The sequence below is a fragment of the Lepus europaeus genome, chromosome 8 (genome assembly GCF_033115175.1).
Source record: "Lepus europaeus isolate LE1 chromosome 8, mLepTim1.pri, whole genome shotgun sequence".
NCBI lineage: Eukaryota > Metazoa > Chordata > Mammalia > Lagomorpha > Leporidae > Lepus > Lepus europaeus.
The window spans coordinates 55,610,973-55,636,381 of NC_084834.1; the positions used below are offsets into that span (position 1 = coordinate 55,610,973).

General features: G+C 34.8%; 1 protein-coding gene across 8 annotated transcripts in view; it reads right to left on the reverse strand.

Annotated features, from left to right (window-relative positions):
• The window catches only part of BLTP1 (bridge-like lipid transfer protein family member 1), a 239,607-nt gene that overhangs the window by 152,523 nt on the left and 61,675 nt on the right, over positions 1-25,409 (reverse strand). For all 8 annotated transcript variants that reach the window (XM_062199676.1, XM_062199670.1, XM_062199672.1 and 5 more), the window contains exons 8-20: positions 24,159-24,240; positions 23,576-23,769; positions 21,015-21,094; positions 19,047-19,197; positions 15,338-15,494; positions 14,862-14,940; positions 12,324-12,415; positions 11,003-11,120; positions 7,852-8,007; positions 7,489-7,586; positions 5,949-6,127; positions 5,657-5,763; positions 4,428-4,636 (exon numbers count right to left, since the gene is read on the reverse strand). In XM_062199676.1, coding sequence (XP_062055660.1) covers positions 4,428-4,636; positions 5,657-5,763; positions 5,949-6,127; positions 7,489-7,586; positions 7,852-8,007; positions 11,003-11,120; positions 12,324-12,415; positions 14,862-14,940; positions 15,338-15,494; positions 19,047-19,197; positions 21,015-21,094; positions 23,576-23,769; positions 24,159-24,240 — 1,702 coding nt within the window. The remainder of the gene's footprint in view (positions 1-4,427; positions 4,637-5,656; positions 5,764-5,948; positions 6,128-7,488; positions 7,587-7,851; positions 8,008-11,002; positions 11,121-12,323; positions 12,416-14,861; positions 14,941-15,337; positions 15,495-19,046; positions 19,198-21,014; positions 21,095-23,575; positions 23,770-24,158; positions 24,241-25,409) is intronic.

The window sequence follows — 25,409 nt, forward strand, 5'->3', positions numbered from 1 at the left end:
CTCCACTCCAATCCATATCTCTGCTATGACCTGGGAAAGCCACAGAAAATGGCCCAAGTCCATGGGTCCCTGCACCAACATGGGAGACCTGGAAGAAACTCCTGTCTCCTGGCTATGGATTGGCTCGGCTCCAACCACTGCAACCATCTGGGGAGTGAACCAGCAGATTGAAGACCTCCCTCCTCTCTCTCTGCCTCTCTGTAACTCTGACTTTAAATTAAAGACAAATAAATCCTTAAAAAAATCATTGGTATATATGTCAAGAATATTTTCATTTGTAAGATTTGCAGCATGTTTGAATTCAATAATAAACTGCATTTTCAATTTACCTTGGAATTCTATGATATTTTACAAAGATATTTTGTTATGTGAATGTCAAGTAACCTACTTCACGTAATAAGAGACTGTCATGTTTCTCTGCAGCTAAAAATTTACACTTATCCACTAATACTGCTTAAAATAGAAAAAAAATTATCAACACTGTTAAAAGATAATAGCTAATAAACTCAGAGAAGCAGGAAAAAATCTACAAGTTCTCTGTTTCCAAGTTACTTTTTTTTTAAACAAAGGAAAATTAATAGCCAAGCTTCTATTTAAAATTAAACAATTTTTTTTAAATAAGCACAGCATATGTGCCACTTATATCCTTAACCCACAGGTACTATTTGCTACCATTGACATGCTTCCCTTCTTCCAGTAACAAAAAATGTAATCAGTAAGTCAATTTAGAAAACATAAATGGTGCTGCTATCCAACCTTATATTCATATCAGAAGAAATGACACGAAGTTTCAGCATTACTAAAATGATTTGGGGCTAACAAAGCTGTTATTCTATCCACATCTGCTAAAGAACTATTTCCATAAAATGTCCTCATAAATTTCAATGCATATTTAATACATATTCTTCTTAGAATTCTCTGCAATTTTATCAGACCAAGTTCCCTTTATGAGTTTTGAAAATCAGTTTTCATATTCAGTCAAACAAGTAAAAAACAAATGGTTTTTTTCTAGCATATCCTTTGTGATTTCTTGAAGTTTAATTTGGATAACTAAGAAAATACATTTCAGTAACGTGAATTTTCACATTCCCTTAATTTTCTTTTTCTTGTATACATATAAACATAAAAAATTTCATATATATACTATACTATACATGTATATGTAATATCTAAGTTGCAAAACGTTTTAAAGTTCTAACACTGATACTAAATAGAATATAAATTATGCATTAACATGAACAAAAATTATAAAGAGGTATTTAAGATAGATTATATCGCTATGTCAATATAACATGAGGCTTTCTGCTGGACAAAAATTGGGAACTGAATTAGTTATATATATCTTTTATTAGAGGAAGCACTAGGAGCCAGCGCTGTGGCACAGCAAGTTAAAGCCCTGGCTTGAAGCACTGGCATTCCATATGGGCACCAGTTCTAGTCCCAGCTGCTCCTCTCCCGATCCAGTTCTCTGCTATGGCCTGGGAAAGCAGTGGAGGATGGCCCAAATCCTTGGGCCCCTGTACCCACATGGGAGACCCAGAAGAAACTCCTTGCTCCTGGTTTCAGAGTGGCACAGCTCCGGCCGTTGCAGTCATCTGGGGAGTGAACCAGCAGATGGAAGACCTCTCTCTCTCTCTCTACCTCTCTCTGTAACTCTTTCAAATAAATAAAATAAATCTTTTAAAAAAAATAAGAGGAAGCACCGAATTAGTGAGTTAGACAACTTTTTTGCCTATCATGTTTTAGATATATTTAATAAATTTGTCAAAACATGAAATTTTAAAATTTGCTGCCATAGATATTTTATACAAGTTGTAAGTTCATTACATGAATGCAAATACTAATACGTTCTAAAGTGCAACCAAGCTTTGACACTACTAAAAAGTTGTTGTTGGGTGCCGGCCCTGTGGCACAGAGGGCTGGGCCTCCGACTGCAGTGCCTGTATCCCCTATGGGCACCAGTTTGAGACCTGACTGCTCCACTTCCAATCTGGCTCCCTGCTAATGGCCTGAGAAAGCAGAGGGAAAAGGAAGATGGTTCAAGTGCTTGGGCTCCTGCACCCACATGGAAGACCCAGAAGAGGCTCCTGGCATTAGACAGACCCAGCCCCAGCCATTGTGGCCATCTGGGGAGTGACTCAGCAGATGAAAGACTTCTCTCTGTGTCTCTCCCTCTCTCTGTCTGTAACTCTGCCTCTCAAATGAATCTTTAAAAAAAAAAAAAAAAATGTTGCTGTATAATCTTTAGTACACCAAAAAGTCTAAATTAAAAAATAACAAAGTATCATCAGAGGCTATGTCAGTAAAGATGAATTTATAAAACAGTCCAAAAGGAAGGCATAAACTTTTTTCTCTTTAGAAACTACATTGTTTGTTGTCAGTCCTCTTATTTCTGATGTACACATTACTATAAAACTTAAAACAACTGAGGTTTGAAGTCACATAGTAATACATAAATCTACCTCTCTAGTAATATTCAAACACTGTTATTGTATCACTATAACCATTTCTGTCCCTAAATGAATCATTACTTGCACTTAATTAGAATCAAATTCAGCCTCTTCAGGGAGACAAGAAGTTGAAAATTGCATTTTAGATCCCTAAATGTTAATCACATGCAATCCCAAGAAAACAAGTAACTGGGAGAAATATCTGAAGAATATTTTCAGTTAAACGCTGGTCACAAGAAAGGAAAAAATGTTTATATGTGTGTGTATTTTCTCCTCTTTCAATATTTACTCATTTAGGAATCCCTCTTAAAATGCCAGGGGAAGAAAAGGTAACCAACAGAAACTCTAGGTCTCCACAAATAGTGACTACATTATCCCATGCATTTTGATTTCACGTTACCTCATCTGATGCTTTATGCTTTTTGCTAACTCAAATATTGAGATTTTATGTACCCTCAAAACCCAGTAGAGCCACCACTTCCTCCAGAGAGCCTTCACTAACAGTGTTTTTCTTGACCAACTCTAGTCTTCCTACTCCCTCCCCAGAATCACACCCATCAGTGTACGTTATGGGATTGTTTGTTACCTAAAGATGCAAAATCCAAATCCCTGCAGCTGTGAACCTGCAAAAATAAGGACCATAAAACACTAGTCCTTAGCAAACATCCTTCCCATTGGTTATTCTACTGCTCCTAATACTAATGTTTTGACAAATAATTGCTCTTTTATTATCAGAGGTAGTAAGTATCCAATGAAAATCAAAAGCAAAATGAAATTGCAAAATCCTACAAAATTACAAGTTCATGAAGTTGCTGAAGGTGATATCAGAAAACAAATCACAGGCAAATCTATCACGGATTAGCAAAGGCATGGAAGGATGCGGTTGTCATCATAAAATAAATTAGTAAGATTTCTTTGAGGACTTTTTAAAGGCATGATCTGAATATCAAGAGAATAAAAAGGATCTCTAGAAAACTGGTGAAATCCTCAAACATTTTCCAAAAGTCTCTCATCACAACCATGTGACAGACCTCAAGCTAAAATGCTATCATACCATTATAATCATACAACTTCAATGGAATAATTATAACAAAACGAATCAACAACTGATTTATTCTGTCTTCTAAGAAGTAATGCATATGCACTTAGAACCAAATTTGGCAGACTCTTGAGAGAAACTTATTTTCATATACTTGCTTCTATTTTTAAAATAAAGTTCCAAACAAATATTCTTATTATTTATAATGAAATCTTCCCATCCATTATTAACAGATTAACTTGGTGTAAAGTCTTCCTGGTACTAATTATGCTCAGATAACATACAGTACTTCTATTGCTGCATTAACTACAATTTGTCAAAATCTATTTATCTTTCAGCTGGCGCCATGGCTCACTAGGCTAATCCTCCGCCTGCGGTGCCGGCACCCCAGGTTCTAGTCCCAATTGGGGCGCCGGTTCTGTCCTGGTTGCTCCTCTTCTAGTCCAGCTCTCTGCTGTGGCCCGGGAAGGCAGTGGAGGATGGCCCAGGTTCCTGCATGGGAGACCAGGAGGAAGCACCTGGCTCCTGGCTTCAGATCGGCACAGCGCGCCGGCCGTAGCGGCCACTTGTGGGGTGAACCAATGGAAAAAGGAAGACCTTTCTCTTTGTCTCTCTCTCACTGTCTAACTGTCAAAAAAAAAAATCTATTTATCTTTCTAGCTGTGTCTCCAGCTAATCTCCTTGAGAAAGATGCTATATCTAATCTCTAGCAACTACTACCATTCCTGGGACAAAAAAAAAAAAAAAGCAAACTGAGGAGTACTATTTTTAATAAAGAATTATTTAACTGAGTTTAGAACTGTAAGTCCAGTCAACATATATAATACAGCCTCAACACTGAATCATGCAACTGCTATTTCAGATATTCTCAATTTTCAGTTAGATTTTTAACTACTTTGCCTATGTTTAAAATATGGAAATTCCCTTTCAAATCATACCTTTATACACAAAAAAGCATTTAGCAGAGGTCCATAAAGAGTTATTTGAGAATCTGGAGAAAGTTCCATTTCTACATGAAGTTTATCAGGTGGAAGTTCTGAGGGATCAACAGGAGGACGTGAAGATGTAGAAGGGGAAGAAACAACTCTGTCTGATGTTTTCTGGGATGGCCTTAAGACAGATAGCATTGTTTCTTCCATTTCTGACACTGTCAAGTTTTGAGAAAAAAAAAAAAAAAGGAAATATTAATGTGTGAGGGGAAAAGAAAATGATCTCTTGGAAAATCATCAGGGAAACATTCACTAAGAAATTTTACTTTGCAAATATGAAATCAATTCTGATATATCATCTGCGATACATAACAAAACAACCCTGAAAAACCATAATTAAGAAAGCAAATAAAGAACAGACTTCAATGAACTGTGGAAAGAAAAAACATAAATCATATTGCACAAAATCATGAAAAATTCCTGTTAGTACAAGCAGCATGCTCACTGAGTTCCTGCAATATACATTTGTGTCACAGTTAGGACGTAACTATATTTGGGCATTAAGCTACAAAGCTGTTTCTATGTAAGTAGCTGTTTATGTGTAAAAAAATTTTAAGCAATTTAGTATAACATTATCAAGCCACCATACACAGGAACAACTATGAAAACTATTCTCTGCAACTGAATTCACTAAAATAGAAAGAAAACATCACTAATTTTTCAGACTCAAATAAAAAGGCAAATTACATTCAGAAAATTATAAATTATATGATAGTTGTCAAAATACATTAAAGAAATCAATGTTTCACAAAATTAAGCACATTAAATATGTAGATTCAACAGTGATTGCTCAAGTAACTGTGTTCCTATGACCCACGAAAGAGACCCAGTTTGAGTTCTTGGCTCCTGTCTTTGGTTTCAGCCCAGTTCCACTTGTTGACAGCATTTGGGGAGTGAACTAAAGGACGGGAGTCCTCTCAGCCTTTCTTTCTCTCTGTGACTCACAAATTTTAAAAAGACTTTTAAAAACAGTAAAATGTCACAGAGTTACAGTAAGGATTAAATGAGATACTGTAACTCAGGAAACAGCTTGGTCCAATATTTAATACACAGTAAATATGCAATAAAAGTCAACTACAACTAAAGTCAAATACTTAAAAGACTAAAAATGCACACAATTAAAAGAATAAATGCACTTCCAAACAGCAGCTGTTTCAAAGTTAAATTAAAACACTTACATGATTGTTTTAGCTGTTCATCTGCTTTTTGTGGATAAATTGGATGCCATGTATAATCAATTGTAAGCATGACACTTGGAACAGTCCAGCATTCAACCCAGCCAGCCCTTGGAAGAAGAAATGAGTTTCTAGTCAGACACTTATTCCTTTAATTGTACACAGATGCTAGTTACAGATAATCAAGCTTTATTATGGTTCTTTGAAAGAATAATGTAAACTTTTCCCAGTATCAAGGTATCAATAATTTCTCTATACGTAAGCACATTTATATCACTGATGCTTATGTACTCACTTCTCCTGAGTAATGTTGCGCCATTTTGGTCTCACTGTTTTCTGGCCACTTTGACACTCAGCAGGAATTGCAGTTTCATGAATGACTTTACTTGGATGACAATTCTTTACCAGCATGAATAATGAGTATTTACTAGGGTGGCAATCAGGTAGAAACAAATGAAGATCAACATCTTCTCCCTTAAAAAAAAAAAAACAATTCTAATAATACAAGACAATAAAATTGGAATCTAAATGTGTTAACCTATCATTTACAGCCAAGCCAATGTACAAAAATCTTGAAAATAAATTCGGAAGGAAAAAACACATTTTATATACCATATTTTACATTTCATAGTTAGGTAAAAAAGAAGTGGACTAAGATTTTACCAACTACAATTAAATGCAGAATGAAAATAAAGAAAAGTTCTAGTGTTCTACTGAACAACAGGATGACTATAGATAGTGATAATATACTGTATATTTCTAGAAAATTATTTTGAACATTTTTACTATAAATAACTGTTAAAATGTTTGAGTAAATAGGTATGTTCATGCTGACTCAACATTATCATATATATATATATATATATACACTGTAACATCATATAGTACCCTAAAATATGTACAATTTTAGAAAGCTTCTATTTGTTCTCATTTTGTAATTTGAAAGGAAGAGAGAAAGAGATATGAAGAGAGATGCTCCATCTACCATTTCATTCCCAAAATGCCCACAGCAGCCAGGGCCAGGTCAGGCCAAAGTGAGGGGCTGAAAAATCAATCGATCTCTTTTGTGGGTGGCAGAAATTCAAGAACCCACGCTATCACCTCTTGCTTCCCATAGTGCACATTAGCAGGAAGCTGGATTAGAAGCAGAGGCTTTCAAATAAAAAGAAGGTTCTGTGGTTTTTCCTTGAATTCATGGTAATAATTAGGAATGAGGAGTCAGCACTGTGATACAGTAGATGACGCCATGGCCAGCAACACTGGCATCCCATATGAGAGTGCTAGCTCAAGTTCTGACTATTCCACTTCTGATCCAACTTCCTACTAATGTGCCTGGGAAAACAGGAGAAGATGGCCCAAGTACTGGGGTTCCTGCCACCCTTGTGGGAGACCCAGATGGAGTTCCTGGTTCCTGGCTTCAGCCTGGCTGTTAACCGGCATTAGGGGAGTGAACTAGCAGATAGAAGATCTATCTCTCTCTGTCCCTCTCTGTCAGTCTACCTTCCAAATAAATAAACCTTTAAAAAAAAAACTTTAAAAAATTAGAAATCAAATATAAGGAAGTGTGAAATTAGTTCATGGAACATTAGAGCTAGAAGGAGTTCTTAAGATATCAGAAATAAACTCCAAAAAATGAGTCAACTGAGGATTTGGGTTTTTTTGCCTAGTTTCTTTTGGGCATTTAACCACCAAGGAAGAAAGAGCAAGAACTCAACATGAAGGAAAGCTAAAATACCTTAGAATGACAATGGGATAGGCAGAAAGGAATAAAGCTTTGGGAAATCAAACTTACTACTAAACCTGGTGGAATTAACAATGCATCCAATTATACGTACTCTTAAAGAGAACTTGGTATTACATGTCGCTGGAACAAAATCCGTAAAAGGCAAAGAAAAATCAATGTTTAATGTTTCCCCACAGGCTGCCAGATACACTACAAAAAAAAAAAAGTAAGTTTACTTTTAAGGTCAATAAAATTTAAATATAAAATTGCCTTAAATGCATACATAAACAAAATTAAATTTAAGACAAAATGCTTAGTCCAATACCAACTCTGAAATAGTCCTCAGAGAGTCTCACAATATGAGGAAAAAAATCAATTCTGGTATCTATTAAAACTAAAAATCAATAGTAATTTCCTTTGTTTGTATCTGGCTTAATGAGCAGAATATTTAACCTAATTTTAAAAAATTTCTTACCATTTTCCTGTTGTTTAGTAGAACAGTCAATCCAATTATGCTGATTAGCAGCCCAAATCATTTCAAATTGATGAAACATGATCTTAAAATTCCATGTATAGGGAACAAACGAAAAAATGTCTGGAGCACTATCACTAGACCAGTCTTGAATTAAATCTAAAGTTATTGAGGCAGAGGACACAAAAGTAAAGTTAAATAAAATTCAGAAAATAAAGCACACAGATTCTTACTCCAGTCAAAAATGAATTTTTCTTTGTAACTAAAAGAACATTTAAACTGAAATATTTAAAAAGTAATTAAGATGTAATTAAATTATTTGATAAGATAAAGATATTTAGTTATATAATTCAAAACAAGAATACTTTTACACAATTTTTAAGGAAAATTGAGAGGAAATAATCTGATAATCCATCACCCAAATATCCAACGTTGTAGACACATTTCCTCCTAATTATGTATCTAAACTTTTATTCTATTCTATATACAAATTTTATGTGTTGTTCTCATTGAATTCATTTTTCCATGATATTTTAACACATGATGCCACAAATTTTACACAGTAGTTTATTAAAGAGATTTGTCAGGATTTATGTATTTCTACATATGGATATTTATTCTTTACAGATTTTTGTGCTATATATAATATTTCAATGTCTTTGACAGTCAGATTTAGACAGTGAGAGAGAGAGAGAGACAGAGAGAAAGGTCTTCCTTTTTCCGTTGGTTCACTCTCCAAATGGCAGCTACGGCTGGTGCGCTGCGGCCAGCACGCTGCGCTGATCCGAAGCCAGGAGCCAGATGCTTCCTCCTGGTCTCCCATGCGGGTGCAGGGCCCAAGCACCTAGGCCATCCTCCACTGCCTTCCTGGGCCACAGCAGAGAGCTGGACTGGAAGAGGAGCAACCAGGACAGAATCCGGCGCCCCAACCGGGACTAGAACCCGGGGTGCTGGCGCCACAGGCGGAGGATTAGCCAAGTGAGCCACGGTGCCGGCCTCAATGTCTATTTTTGTACAAGATATTTTACAAATTCAGTATTACTCTGTCAGTTTAGATTAGATATGAAACCATTATGTCAAAGTTGAGCAATTTTTTCAAAGCTATTACAAATTATAGAACTGCCTTAAAAGAGAAGTGAATCCATTTGTCCTCCTACCAGAAAATGCATACTTGATTGCCTATTTCACTGTGTCCTCTATATGTATTTCTTAAACTTACTGTTCTGACTTTTGTTTGGTTGTTTGGGTGGTGGCTGAAATGAGAGGAGTCTTGATATTTTAGAACTGAAAAACAGTATCTCATTTTAACTGAATGTCTTAATTACATTTTTTCATGTTTATACATCTTTTATGAGTATCCATGGTATACCAGACTCTGTTCCATATTCTAAAATTATAATGGTGAATGAAACATAGAGTTGGCCTTCTTAGGACTCATAATCAATCATTTCTGTTGACTACCAATTTGTAATATATTTTAATTGCCTCTTCTTAAAATTATTTTTATATACTTACTCTTGTTTTTGGTACTTTCTATTTTAATCTCATGAAGTAAAACCTCTCTATATAAAGATATTATCTCTTATCTATCATATGGTTTCTATAACATTTCCTTCTGAATCTGTATCATTTACATGTCTTATATATAAGCCCAGCATATCTGACAATAGATCCCCTCATAGAGGTGTCAAATTTATATTTATTTACTTACCATCTATGAAACAATGCCATGTATACAAAATTATAAAGTCTGTGAGACAGGGAAACAACTAGAAGCATTACTGTGATAACACAGTCTTTGACCCTAAATAGTCCTGGTTTTAAATTCTGGTCTTACCAGTTTACTAGCTACGTAATCATGGGAAAATGACTGGAACACTGTCAGCTTACTCTTTTAGAAAATGAAGATTTAAAGAAGAAAGATATTCAATAGGACATAATTTAAACAAAGTAACTGGCACAGGGTAACCATTCCACAAATGGTAGCATTTATTATGAAAGATATTCCAAGGAAAAATATAGGGAATACGGCTAAACATTTAGTTATCCTTTAATTTTAAAGGGTTTCTTTAAACTAAAAAATATGAGATAGATTCAATAATGAAATCAAAAGTAAACGCACTCCACAAAAGGGATGAGTATTTGACGCAGCAGGTACTAAAACCAAATCCCTCATCAGTGTGCCTGGGATAGAGTCCCAGAGTTCTACTTCTGATTCCAGTTCCCTGCTAATGCATACCCTGGAAAATAGTAGGCAATGGCCCAAGAACTTGAATCCTTGCCACTCATATTGGAGGATCCAAACTGAACTCCATATTTATGGCTACAGAATGGCCCCTGCTCTAGCTGTTACAGGCCTTCAGGGAGTGAACCAGTAGATGGAAGACTGTTCTTTCTTTGCTCTCCTTCTTGTTTCCTTCTTTTTCTCCCTGCCTCTCTTTTTCTCTCCCTCTCATATGTAGTCATTTCAGCATATTATTGTAGATTCAAATAATTAAAATAATGAAGTCATGCTAATGCCTAATTCAAGAACACAAACTGATTAATTGTCCCCATTTTAGCCTCCCCTGTAATGATACAAAGCACCAGCTTAACTGAATGCTTTAATTTCCTTCTTAGCTCAATTTCTGGTTACTATTTTCTTTTGGGGGTGGAGGTTAGAAGAGAACATAAAACATCCACATTAAAATTTTACATTTGATATTTCCAGCCCAAAATAAAGTATAAAAGTATTAATTGTGCAGGCCAGTGTTGTGGTGTGGCAGATTAAGCCACAGTTTGCAATGCTGGCATCCCATATGAGCACCAGTTCAAGTCCCAGCTATTCCATTTCCAATCCAGCTCCCTGCTAAAGCACCTGGAAAAGTAGCAGAAGATGCCCCAAATGCTTTGGCCCCTACCACCTACATGGAAGACCAGGATGGAGTTTTAGTCTCCTGGTTTTGACCTGGCCCAATGCCAACAACCATTGCAGACGCTTGGGCAGTGAACCAGCGGATGGAAGATCTCTTTGTCTCTGTTTCTATCTCTATCTCTGTAACTCTTTCAAATAAATAAATAAATCTTAGAAAAAAAATACTAAATACAAATTCTACTGTAATAAATCTCTCAATACTTATATAAATAATATATAAATATAGTCTCAGAAAATTACCTGTAAAGAAGTTCTTCTGTGCAAAGATGAAGTGGTAGGTAGCTTTATAAACCTCTAGTTCACACTGCCATGTCTGTGGCATGTTCCATATTCGAGGGTAGCTGGCATTGATATGGAACTGTAAACAAACATTAAATAAAAATGTTAGAGTTCAAAATGTGATATTGTTTAAACATCAGAAATGAAGTCACACACATTAGTGAGAAATTAAAACTTATTTTTCTATCATGAGACCTTAATATTGTTATGACTAAAGGTCAGAACCCATGGTTATATCGAGCTCCCTGAAATATTAAGTTATAATATTGTTAGAAAACTTTGAGAAAAACAAATTATGTCACTACTCTGACCTGTACACCTGCTAACCAGGGGAGGAAAAGCAAATATCCCTAATTCCTCCTTAAGCCTCAACTGTTAGGTGAGAGGCTCAGGGAGAATCAAGTGCAATGTACACTATCACCCAAAGCGACACTGGTATTTCTACAAAGGCAAAAGCTACCTGCCTAGGAAAAGCACTATCATGCAGCAGATATTTTAGCAACAGCTCAAGAATTCATTAAGATGCTAAATATGCCAATCTAACATATACTTGTATTTACAGTACTTGATATATTGTTGTTATTACAAATTCTTCTTAATTTACACAAATACCGTGTAAGATGTCTATTTAAGGTAAGTACTAAGGTCTTTATGTCACCATCTTATGTAAAAGAATCTTTGAATATCAACCATTCTACATGTGTCCATTGTTATTAGTGTTTTTAATTGGTATTGTCCTTGATTAAAAAAAAAAAAAAATGGGCCTGATGAATGAATCCTCAATCTGAAACTTTAATCATGGGCATTTCTATATTGTATCTAATATGGACAACCAGGGTACCCACAAATTTTCTTCCTTTTAATTACTTACTGAGTTAATAGCATCATGAATTATATCACTTAAATCCTACAAAAGAATACAATGGGCTAGAAGACATATAGTAAAAAAATGTTCTTTACATTTAGGAGAGAGATAACCCAGCCATATGATGCAATTTAAAAACAATGTTCTAACAACTTTTCATATCTTCAAAGGCTACAACTCTATGTATGATTGCTCTCTATTCACTTCTCTACACTGGAAGCAGAGCAACGGAGACCAAAAGAGTTCGGAGCACTGGAAATCAACTCTTCCCAAAAGTAGAGTGGGGAGCACAAGAGGTACATGGTGGTTCTTGAAGAACATGACATTATTTCCTACTTTTTTAAAACTGTATGTTAAAAAATTAAAACCAAGCTTTAATTTCACTGTAAGTATTTATATCATATACTCTAGACTTACTGCTAACATTTCTGCTTCTAAAAGGGTACGGTATTGCATGCTGGTAGTAGCATCAACATGTAGGAGCTGTCCTTTAATTGCAGGAGTATAACCTAATAAATAAAAACATAAAAATTCAGAACTCAAAAAAAATCATACAGTTAGAAAACATTTGATCAGAACCAATCCCTACCATCACCCAATGAAGGAATCCATGAAAAACAATGACCACTCACTACTTAAAAACACCTCAGTAACAGAGACCTTGCTAATATAGTAGGTGATTTTTTCCATTTGGGACAAGTCTGAAGGAGCATAATTTTACTTCCATATAATATCTAGTCTTATTTTACCTTCTAGCACAATACTATATGTCTATTCTCTAAATGATACCTTTCAATTATTTAAGGCAATTCACTTGTTTTTTCTTCATCTACCAACTCAAGGGTACATATTTTCAATTACTCCTAAGAAAATGACAGTTTGTAAACAACATCTATTCCTCAAGTGATGGCGATTTCCCAACAATAAAGCCCATTCCCACCAAAAGCAGAAATTTGAATATTATATTTCCTTTCTTGGCAGGGTTCCCTTCTATGAACACAAATTCTTAACCCACTATGCCACAATGCCAGCTCCTGTGAACACTAATTCTATGGCCATTATTGGATAGCTAATTTCACATGCATCCTGCCAAACTTCGCCTGACCCCTCAATCCCCAAAGCACCTGAATCTGTGAAAAAGCTTTATATTTATTTGGAGTTATATATTGTTCTTGCCTGAGACCTAAACCCATTTTCCCTTCAGTCACCCTAAAAGCTACCTAACCTTTATACCCAAGGACCTGATGAGCTTTCCTTAGACCATTAACTCACTCAGAGCTCCACAACCAGTACACTGTAGCACTTGCCACAAATTTATGCAGGTGCTAGAGATACTGATCACATCACACCTAAGGTGGTACCTTCAGTGGGCACAATATTCGTAAATTTTTGTGCACTAGTACAAATATTATTTCCCATGTGTATCATTAATTTTAAAAAGGCAAATGTACTTGCTCCTCATTAAAAGAACAAATATCAATTCTGTGCAATTCCTGATTGCCTTTATACCCCCAACTATCATACATTTGTAATTAAGTCCTTCTAAAATACACTTCTTTCTAACTGCTTACACTGAACTAGCCAATCCCAGAGAATTTTAAGCATCTCCTTCAAGACTTAGTATACTTTTTTTAAAGAATTATTTTATTTATTTTGAAAGAGGTACCACATGCCATTATCAGCCATGTTTTCAATTAATTACCTAAGCAAGCAGGCTACCACTTTATGTGAGCTAACAAACCTAGTAGTAAACCAATCTGCTTGCTTTCTTCTCATAGTAGCACCAAAATAAGCAACAGAACAAATAAAGGAGAGCAAATTATATAAACATTAATTATAACTGGCAAAAGTAACATTGTCAGTTAGTGATTTCAAAATAGGGATTCATTGCTATTCCCTTTACTTCTAAGAAAGTAAGAAAATAGGGGCCAGTGTTATGGCATAGCAGGTAAAGCTGCCACATACAATGCCAGCATCCCATCATGGGTGTTGGTTTATGTCCCAGATGCTCCTTTCAATTCAGTTTGCTGCTAATGGCCTGGGAAAAGCAGCGGAAGATGGCTCAAGTTTTTTGGCCTCTGCCACCCACATGGGAGACCTGCATGAAGCTCTTGGTTAATGCTTGGCCCAGCCCTGGTCATTGCAGCCATTGGTGGAATGAATCAGTGGACAGCAGATCTCTCTATCTCTCTCTCCACCTCACCCCCTCTCTCTTTCAAATAAATAAATATTTTAAAAAAGAAAAAGTAAGAAAATAAGAATTTCATCTTAACTGCTCTCATCCACAAATATAGTAAGATGGCAGTAAGCAGGCAAAATGAAGAGGTCTATATAATAATTTGATAGATTTTAACAAGAAGTATTTTTTCCTGTTATTGATCAACTAAAATGAATGTCCCAATTTTCAAACACATAATGAATTTAGGTAATAATTTTAACTCAGAAGAAATTATAGCTAAGAGAGCATTATTCATATTTTAACTACAGTATTTTTTTCTTAAAGTTATGCTGTTCAAAGTACCCTGCTCACTTAAAATCTACTAATAACATAATCTAAAACAACTTAAAATCTACTAATAACATAATCTAAAACAAAACCAGGTATTGGATTAAACACTTGAGATTTGCACAGCAATTGCTATCATGGTACAGCAATCTAACACGAAAACTATATATGAAGCAAATTATAAACAACTGTCCAAAAGAAATGCATAGGATCTAATAAAAGCAGAGAACTCTAAGACCTTGATTAGAAAAAAATTTCCTTCTCTAAAAGTGCTCAAATAATTTAATTGGTTAAGACAAATCCTTAATAGCTACAGGTATATCAAAATATATTTAAAAGTTGAAAATAAAACCCTATTAATGTTAGTCTAAAAGGATTAACAAATTGCATTATTTACATATTAATTACTTGTACAAATCATTTAAAAGAGAAAAATAATTACAATTTACCATTTTCTTCAACAGTCATTGGAATATTGATTTCTAAATATGAGCCAGCTCCAACATTTACATGTACGGCATTTGTTTCCTACCAAAAGACAAAAATTAAGTTCTATAAAACATTCATTATAATTATATTCACATCATATTTTTCAGTTATTTAAGAAATACAATTATTAATATACTAAATGGCTATTAAATATTCCAAAGAACAAAAGACCAATATATACTAAATATACAATAAAGCAATTTAACCAAATATAAAGGAGGAAAAATAACATAATATAGTGTGAAACTCAATTACTACCAATTTCTTTCCATTATTTGGCATTTAATAAAAAGCATGATGAGAGCAACATACTTATAAATGAAGAGGAGAGTTCACAAAAATGAATCTAAGTATAGAACTAATCACCAGAAAAATACTCTAGAAAATAATGTTCAATTCTAAACAACATTTTCTATTATATTATTACAACAATTACCCTATTTTTGGTAAACAGCAAATCAATTGTAGCATCTGCAATAATATTCATTCGTAGTTCAAAAGCAAGGATCTGTCTTGGTCTCCCAGGCTGAGCAATTTCAGAAACTTTCAGAACTTGATAATCAGGTGGAAAGAAAAATTTCCATAAGCAATCTCTATATAAGGAGTTAGAAAGAGCAACAACATGTTAATCAAACAAAATTACCTCTAATAAAGGACCAAAGTCAGTATTCTAACTTTGTATTACCATTGTGATATCATTTGACAGTTAAGAATGCTTTCTCCAATATTTTAAACTTCCAGAGGTAAAAATTTTGGAGATTTAATATATATACTATTATCAAATGAGCTATCAGTAAGGCCAAATTTGCACTATTCATGTGTTCTATGAGAAATTAAAGACTTTCCACAAGTATTTCAATTGTCCAAATGACAAAGAACGAACTGATTATGGAGGACAGCTTACTTAGAATCCTCATTCCATCCTGGACAAGTTACCTAACCTCTCTAGGAAAGCCTGACCTGCTTCCTCATGTATCACATGGTAATAACCAAACCTGTCTCACAAAACTGTTACATTAATCACAACATATATGGAAAAGACTTGGCAGTACAAATAGAAGAAGTGACTATTATTTCTACTATTTACATAATCATTTTCATCAATATAGTATCAATAAAAGGTTAAAGAGCTAGGGATTTCAAAAATATATAAATATTTGGGAACTAGTATTGTAATGTATTTGCCTCCCTTTATCATTTGATAAGTTGAAAGAACCCAAGAAATTTTCAATTCAGTCTTTTATGTGAGTAAACATTAGTTTAATGTTACTCATATATTCAAAGAAAGTACAGTTTGCAGTTTGTAAACAGCAAAGGTTGAGGAAGGAGTCATGAGTGACAGGAAACGGTACTTAGAATAAATAAAACCAGGAAGATCTTAACAGAACTGAGCCTCAAAGGCTATAACTTGCCATCATTAATTAAAATGTCTGAAAGGAAAATAAGTTCTACAAATGTCTGAGTAAGGCATGCATAATATCAAACTAAGGATATTAACGACAAAATCCAACACACTCATCAGATGATCCTAAACTACAAGATGGGCAGCAGGAGCACAGTGGATTTAAGGCTGGTTTGAATCTTTGTTCTTCATGCTGTAACTTCACTACTTTGCCCAAATTGCCCTCTGCACTGCCATTCCTCACCTAGTAAATTTACTATCTCTCTCCTACATATCTCACTAGATTATGAGGATCAAATGAGAAAATATCAATGAAAAACCTGTAAATGAAAGCAATAAAATGCCAGACAATGTCGGGAAATACCTGCACTATATATAATAAAAGGATTCAGTTTCATTCTAATAGTGTATTTCAACTCTGTCAGGAAAACTTATAAAAAAGAAAATAGCATGAAGCTGATTATCTTAGAGATTCAGAAAATCATGAAAAAGTAGCAGAAATGATATCAAACTCCAAAAGTTAATATCATGCTACATCAGAGACAAGTAACTTCCCATAATGCTAAACCAACAGCTGAGACTTTTTCCTATATTTCTTACATTAATCAATGAATGCTAAGAAAACTGACCTTACAAACTACTGCTGATTACATTTATGTTTTTGCAGAAATTCAATATGAGGAGAGAGAAAAGAACTATGTAAGACAACTTGCACATGTGAAAAGACAAATGTTACTTGTATTTTGTTCAGAATAATTGGCATATAATTGTTGTATGTACTTATGGAATACAATGTGATAATCCTATGCATGTATAAAATTCGTAGTGATCAAACCAGGGCAATTAGCATGGCCATCTCCTTAAACATTTATCAGTCCTTTCCATTAGAATCTTTGAACCCCTCTCCGCTAGTTCTCTATACAATATATAACAAATTGTTGTAAACTATCATCTTCTTACTGCGCTGCAGAACAGATTAAGAGACTGATGTTCTCTTTTAGCAGAGTGATCTACTGAAGGGAGTTGTTGAATTGAGGTTTTTGTCTCAGGTTACTTCAGTGTCACATTCTCCTTATAATACAAAGACCACCTTCAAAGTGAATACAATTATATAAGAATTTTAGGGGGGACGGACCTATGGCGTAGCAAGTAAAGCCACCGCCTGCAGTCCCGGCATCCCATATGGGCGCCGGATTGAGACCCAGCTGCTCCACTTCCCTTCTAGCTTTCCACTACGGTCTTGGAAAGCAGTAGAACATGGCCCAAGTCTTTGGGCCCCTGCAACCATGTGGGAGACCTGGAGGTAGCTCCTGGCTCCTGGCTTCCGATAGGCACAGCTCTGGCTATTGCAGTCAACTGGCAAGTGAACCAGCAGATGAAAGACCTCTCTGTCTCTTCTCTCTCTGTGTAACTCTGACTTCCAAGTAAAAATAAATAAAATCGTTAAAAAAAAAGAATTTTAGGTGGGATTTTGTGTAAATATATAGTAATACTTTTTTAAAGTGCATAATAAAGTTAAATAATTTAAGGAGAATCACTTTATTCAAGCACTAAAAAATTTGCATGTTTGTCTTAAAGCACTGATTTAATTATTCCTCTTAAATAATATATAATGATCTGCCAAATAAACTGAATTTTTCTTATATAGGTGAAATAGATTCAATCTTTGTTACCCAACCCTCATTTTCCAATTGTTACATTGTGAATATAACATGACTTTTTAAAGGAAAAATTTTGCCATAAAAGAAGAGTTAAAATCCAGTGAGCATTTGCTTTATGACCCAAAATTTTAAGCTCTGTTACTTCCAAGTTTATTAAATATTTAATGAAGAACTTAGTGAAGTGCTATACTACTGTATTGCAATTTTCAAATAACAAACATTCATTTATCACACCATGTGTTAATTAGTGACTCAATGTGGCAGGTATTTCTATATGCTAGAGATAACAACAGTAATAGAACATACTACTTGACAAAGTATACAGCTATTCTAATAATGCTAAGCAGGTAGCACATTTTTTTCTTAAGCTAACAAAGTATAAGCCAAGCCAGTATGTTAAGAGTCAGTATCAGCACTCTTTCATTAATTCATTGAGTGGCCAAGTAACGTCTTCTTTAGTGAATGCATGTTTTGGCTTATATTTCTCTATTCAGGAAAGCTAGACAATAAATAGAAAAAATAAATGCATTTTGAGCAATGTCTACCTACATAAAATTTAGATGTTCCCTCATAATTAGTGGTAAATGTTCCCTACTTTAATATTTAATAAGTAGAAAAATGTTGAATTGCTTTATGATTTCTCTACAAGTAAGTTATTATCTGGATCAAAATATTGAGTGATATGTTTTTAAAAAGTATATAAAAATATTAAGCTAGTTTTAAACAAATTTTTGCTTTAATTTATTTGAGAGAGAGACAAAGAGCTCTGATCTGCTAGTTTCCTCCCCCCCAAACACTCGCATCAGTCAAGGCTGGGGAACAGCTGAAGCTGGGAGCTGGGCATGCCATCCAGGTCTCTCTCATATGAGGCAGGAACCCAATCACCCAAGCCATCACTGCTGCCTCCCAGGGTCTACAATAGCAAGCAAGAGTAGGGAATCCAACACAAGTACTCCAACGTGGGATGCAGATGTCTCAAACAGCAGACTAAACACCTGCCGCATTATGCTACTTTCTCGTAAAAATTATACTACTATCACAATACATTTAAAGACTTATTAGAAATACAATTACTCAAGTACCTCTGCCTATCGGCCCATGGTCCATAATTAAAATCTGTTCCTTTTCCACAAACTATATCCAGTCCCCAACAGGGAGGCAAGTCTTGTAATTTGCAATCCTCACTGCTTATTTCTCCTTCAATATTTTCTTCTGTTTCTTCTGGAACAAGTCCTAAATTTCAGAACATACAATCAAAAGGTAGTTACCTTAAAATTTTTCCATAGACCAGCAGTTATTAAATTTCTTGGTCTCAGAAAACCTTCATAAAAATAATTAAGAACTCCCAAAATTATTTTTGTATTATATCTATCAAAACTTACAGTGTTAAAATTAAAATTTAGCAATTTAAAATGTTTTAGTTTATTTAAAAATTCACTACCAGTCAACATAACAAAATATGTAATATAATTTAATGAAAAATAAAATGAAAAATAAGCATATCTTAATGAAAAACAGTGAAGCTTCATATTATTTTTCATAAAGAACAACTATATATTTAGGTTGGTATTAAATTTATTTTGACAAATATCTCAAATATCTAGCTTTAATAGAAAACAGTGGATTCTCACAGTTTCTTCTGCATTCAATCTTTTGCTGCAGGATTTGAAGGAAATGTGGCTTTATACAACTATCTAGATATAAAAGAGAGGAATACCTCAACAAATTATTCAGGTAATGCTGCATGGTATTCCTTGGTACAACGTGAAAATTCAATAAGTGGCAGCTTAAGATTAATTTCAATATGGAATCTGAAACCATGTTACAGAACTTGTTATATTCTATTATGTTAACATGATGTTCTCTTACATTTTGAATAAATCTTATATACATGGGGACCTTGTAATACCATACATTGGTCATTTTTAAAATACTGGTTCACTGAATTATATGGATACATTCTAAATGTTAACTAATTTCATTATTAAACATTTTAAACATTTCATTATTAAACATTATTAAACATTTAAAAACATTTTAAACATTATTAACATTTAAACACGGAGGTCTCATCAGAAAAGCTGTTATTTTCTAGGATGCTATCAAGTAGGAGTCAGATTTTCCAAAATTCAAATTTCCACACAAAAGGTCAAAACCATAATCAGTTGTTAATTATTCTTTTAAGTAAAATACAAGTTCCATGAAAAAAAGTAAGCAGTTCAGCTTGCAACTCAATCACAAAAATGCTTTTCCTCAAGATACTAGTATACTCTGGCATGCAGCAGAAGTACTTTATGCAAACTTTCCAACTTGTAACACATAATTCTAAGACTTCATTCAATGGCCAATATTTGATAAAATTAGTAATTCCTATTGTTTAACTTTTAGGCAGCACTAACATTTTTTTGTTTTACTGTGAGTGCATGGCAGTGAAAGATATAGTGACTATTCGTATAGTTAGGAGCCACTGCCTTAATTCATGCTAAGACACCAGCAGTTTTACCCATCATTGCTGTACAATTGCAAAATGTACAAAAGTCAACATTGCAAAACGGCAAATAACATCTTACTTTCATGGAAAATACTTTGACTCTGCAAACCCCAGACAGGTATAAAAAGACCAGAATTAGGAAAAAAAAAATTTAAAAACGATTATTTAGATACTTTCATAAAATGGGAACCTCTGTCAGGCATTATAACTAGCTAGATTTTAATCTTTAAATTTTGAGACTCAAATTTAATATTGTAATTTTTCTCAGCCACACTCCCTAAAGGTTTTTTGTTCACAACCCTCAGCATTCTCAATGTTGAAGGCGTATCTGTGAAAATGGAAATTGAAGGAAACATTACTATATTATTCTCTTTTAGTCTAAAATATCTAATTAAGATTAAACTTTTGAGAAATGCCAAAATTTTTAGGAAACACTCTCATATTCACATTTGCCATTTACTGATACTTATTTATATCCAAAGTAAGTAGGTTTGAAATATCATCAGCACTTGAAAGAGACGGAATTGTAGCTATGAAACATATTTCAGAAAAACAATACCTGGCTCATCCATGTAGTAGTAGATGTCAACGTCATTTGACTGCATCACCACAAAACCTTCCCCCATTAACCTTGGTGGTCTACAAGAAGAAGAGGTAAGAGTAAAATAAATATACCCCCAGAATACAAAATGTTCAGCATCCTAGTTAATGGTGGTAAATTAAAAAAAAAAAAAAACTAAAAAGGACATCACAGGTATCAGCTTACTAACGGGAAAACATCTTTTATACAGTCAACTATCCTTATAAGTCATTCCTGAGATGTATTCTATACTAGACTAAATAATGAAATAATATAAAAAATTACCAGTAAATTAATCAAAAAAATTTCAGATTTGTATTTTTCATTTTGTTCTGAATTATAGAAATCAATTTAGAACAAAGTTAATCATTCTGCATTTACAATAAAATTAAAATCCAACCATTTTACATTAACACCTCAAAATAATATTTTTCTTTCCATATAATATACATAAAATAAAAATCAAATAAAAGCAGCTAGAGATGGCCCAAGTCCTTGGGCCCCTGAAACCCACATAGAAGACCTGGATGAAGCTCTTGGCTACCAGCTTTGACCTGGCCCAGCTCTAGCCATTGCAGCCATCTGGAGAGTAAACCAGCAAATGGAACATCTTTCTCTTTCTCTGTCTCCCTCACTCTCTCTGTAACTCTAATTTTCAAATAAATAAATCTTTAATTAAGAAAACTAATTTCTCAATCATTAGATAATATTATACCATTTACAAACACAATAATTTTCTTCTAAATATGTATTATATAACAAAGGTTAATGTTTAATCTCATGATTTAATTTCTACACTTTAGAAGAATGAAAACTGCAATTTTAAGACTGTTTATATAAATTAATAATAGCAGAACACATTTCATCTTACTTGGTAGCAATTTTTTTAAATCCAGATTTAGTCAATATGTACCTTTTAAAAAAAAAAAAGATTTATTTATTTTATTTGAAAGGCAGAGTTAGAGAGAGGGTGAGGCAGAGAGAGAGAGAGGTCTTCCATCCACTGGTTCACTCCCCAAATGGCTGCAATGGCCGGAGCTGCACCAATCCAAAGCCAGGAACCAAGAGCCTCCTCCAGGTCTCCCACGCGGGTGCAGGGGTCCAAGGACTTGGGCCATCTTCTACTGCATTCCCAGGCCACAGCAGAGAGAGAGAGATCGGAAGTGGCACCCGTATGGGAGGCCAGTACTGCAGGTGGCAGCCTTACCCACTATGCCACAGTGCCGGTCCCAGTCAATATGTATCTTAATATAAATAAATAACTTTGTACAAGTCCCACGTTCCAGAAGATGCTCAACCACATCCATACTCTTGAAGAGCAAAACCACGTAGACCCACAACCACCATGGGTTTGGAAAAAGCACTGTCCGTCATTCTAGTCAATCCCTGGATAAGTTAACAAGCAGCTAGCCAAGAGTTAGAAAAGATAAGTAACAATCACACTTCTGAAAGGAAACCACAGAGTCTCCTTCATAAAAAACAAAGCTGATTTAGAAAAAAATAAAGATCAAAGACGTCCATAATCCTACCCATGAAGGTGTGGCCTAGAGTCAGACAGGAGTTATGAATCTGCTGTTCACTCTCAATGCCTCCCAGATCCTCCTATGTAAGCCTCCCATTGCAATGGGGCGAATGTAGTATCTATCACCCATTTATCAAACCTCCTAATTACAAGCAGCTACTTCACAGAAGGGAGAAGTCTGGGAAACTAGATGGAAAACTAACAATCATTTTTGTGGAATCACTTAAAGAAATGTCAAGTAGGTTTCAAAACTGTACTATCCTAACTTCACTAATTTTCCAAGAGAATTCTGATTCAATTTTAAATTTTCACTAACTTGAAATGGTACGGCACTGTAATAAATCTGATCAATTTACTATTTAACCATGCCTTCAGGGGATAATAACTATCTGTGATGCGCATTTCCTAACATAAAAAATTATTTAATTACCCAAAATATGCTTCTAAAATATGAATATAGAGACAAGGGAAAAAGTATAGTTATAGGGGCCAGTACTGTGGCACAGTAGGTTAAGCACCGGCATCCCACATGGGCACCGGTTCGAGTGTCAGCTGCTCCTCTTTCAATCCAGCTCTCTCCTGTGGCCTGGGAAAACAGTAGAAAATGGCCCAAATCCTTGGGCCCCTGCACCAACATGGGAGACCAGGAAGAAGCACTTGGCTCCTGGCTTCAAATCAGTGCAGCTCTGGCCATTGCAGCCATTTGGGGAGTGAACCAACGGATGGAAGACCTTACTCTCTGCCTGTCCCTCTCACTGTCTCTAACTCTACCTCTCAAATAAAAAATAAATAAAATCTTTAAAAAAAAAAAAAGAATAGTTATAACATACAGAAAATTTTTCAGAATTATCACTGGATAACATATCCATTTATCCTCTAAAGCAAGACTATCTAGTTGTTTTAAAAGAGACATATACATAATTATTGTACAACTTGTAGCAGAGAAATTCAAAGGACGGTATAGTTCAAGTCAATATCTATTTTGCTATAAAGAACTATTTTTATAAGATTTCCTTACTCATCATTCTGAAGACCAACATATCTTGGACTAGGAACAAGCATGACCCGAACATTTTCAAGCTTTCCTTTCACAATATGCATGAATTGGTCAAGATGACTTGAAGGTGGTTTTGTAGTATAAGTTAACAGGGCATCATCAAAGTTGATGCACAGAGTTTGAGGTTGGTAATGATTCCCAAAGGCCAAACGCCCCTAAAAAAGAGACAAAAGGATATTATACCATGCTATTGTGGCCATAATTTTCTCCTTAGATGACCTATTAACAAAGAATTACAAGCAACAGCTAAATGACTCCATTTGAATTATATATGATATTTAAAGTATCCCAATGGTCAATTCAAATCAGCATTTGAAGATATTTAAAGGTAACTTTAAAGCAATTCAAATATTTGTGAAAAAAATAGACTTTAAGTTTGAGTAAATTTATCTTACAACAGCATTGATGGTAAAACTCATACTTTAGAAAAACAGTAAATACAATTAATCTTCATAAAATTCTCTTCTCACATAAAAATTATATTTGCAAACATGAAAAGTTCTACTATTGCCACCAAGCATTAACTGTAGTACAATTCACTTACTGTGCTCACGTTGACCTTTATGACTGGAATAAGTGATCTCCAGGAAGATGTGGGGTCTTGAGATTCTGTTTTTACTTTAACTCTGACAGAAAGAATTAAAATGACACAGATAAGAAAAACTTGGACAACTGAACAGTTGCCTTCCTTACAATACACATCATCAGTATCAGCTGTACCAACAACATCTAATGACCACTCCAGTAGACAAAACAATGATCCCCTAAGGCAGCAGGAGGGAACTTTTTTCTGCCAAGGACTATTTGGAAATTTACAACACCATTCGTGGGCCATACAAAATTATCGACCTAAAAATTACCCCGCTTCAGACTTACTGAATTTCGAGTCCCGCTTGCAGTTACCTTGGCAGGGCGAGACCAAATGATTTCGACCCCTGTGCCAGACATTCCCCAGAATACTAATTTCCCCTAAAAATGTCTCTTTGAATGCACTCTGATACCAATTTTTCAACTGACAAGCTATAATAATGACTGTTTTTTAGAATGACAAGCTCTAAAACCATAAAGTATGATATGCTGTCACTTCACCTTCAGTCAGGTCCACTATGCTACCATACAACATTTTCAGGACAGCCAAAGTTATTACTAAAACAACAAATAGGTCAGACACAGAAAGACAAAATAGCCGATGTTCTCACTCATATGCAAAAGCTAAAAAAATAAGTTCATCTGAACATAGAATAGTGATTACAGGGAAGGCTGGGAAGAAGAAGGGGGTTGAAGGGAGGTTAGATAATGGGTGTATCAAAACACAGTAAAAACAGAACAGATAAGCTCCTAGTGTTCCACACTACACTTTGGTGCCTATAGTTCACAATAACCTATTACAGACTTTCTGAGCAAACAGAAGAGATCAGCTTGAAGACTACAATCCAATCATAAAGTAACGACTAGAGACAGAAATGTTAACCAACGTGACTTTTTTTAAAAGATTTTATTTACTTGAGAGGCAGAGTTAGAGAGAAAGGGAGAAACAGAGAGAAAAGTCTTCCATGCGCGGGTTAACTTGCCAGAGGGCTGCAATGGCTAGACCCAAGCCAATCCAAAGCCAGGAGCCAGGAGCCTCCTCCTGGTCTCCCATGTGGGTGCAGGGGCCCAAACACTTGGGCCATCCTCAACTGCTTTCCCAGGCCATAGCAGAGAGCTGGATCGAAGAGGAGCAGTGGGGACTTGAACTGGCACCCATATGGGCTTCTGGCACCATATGGACTTGAACTGGCACCACAGGTGGAGG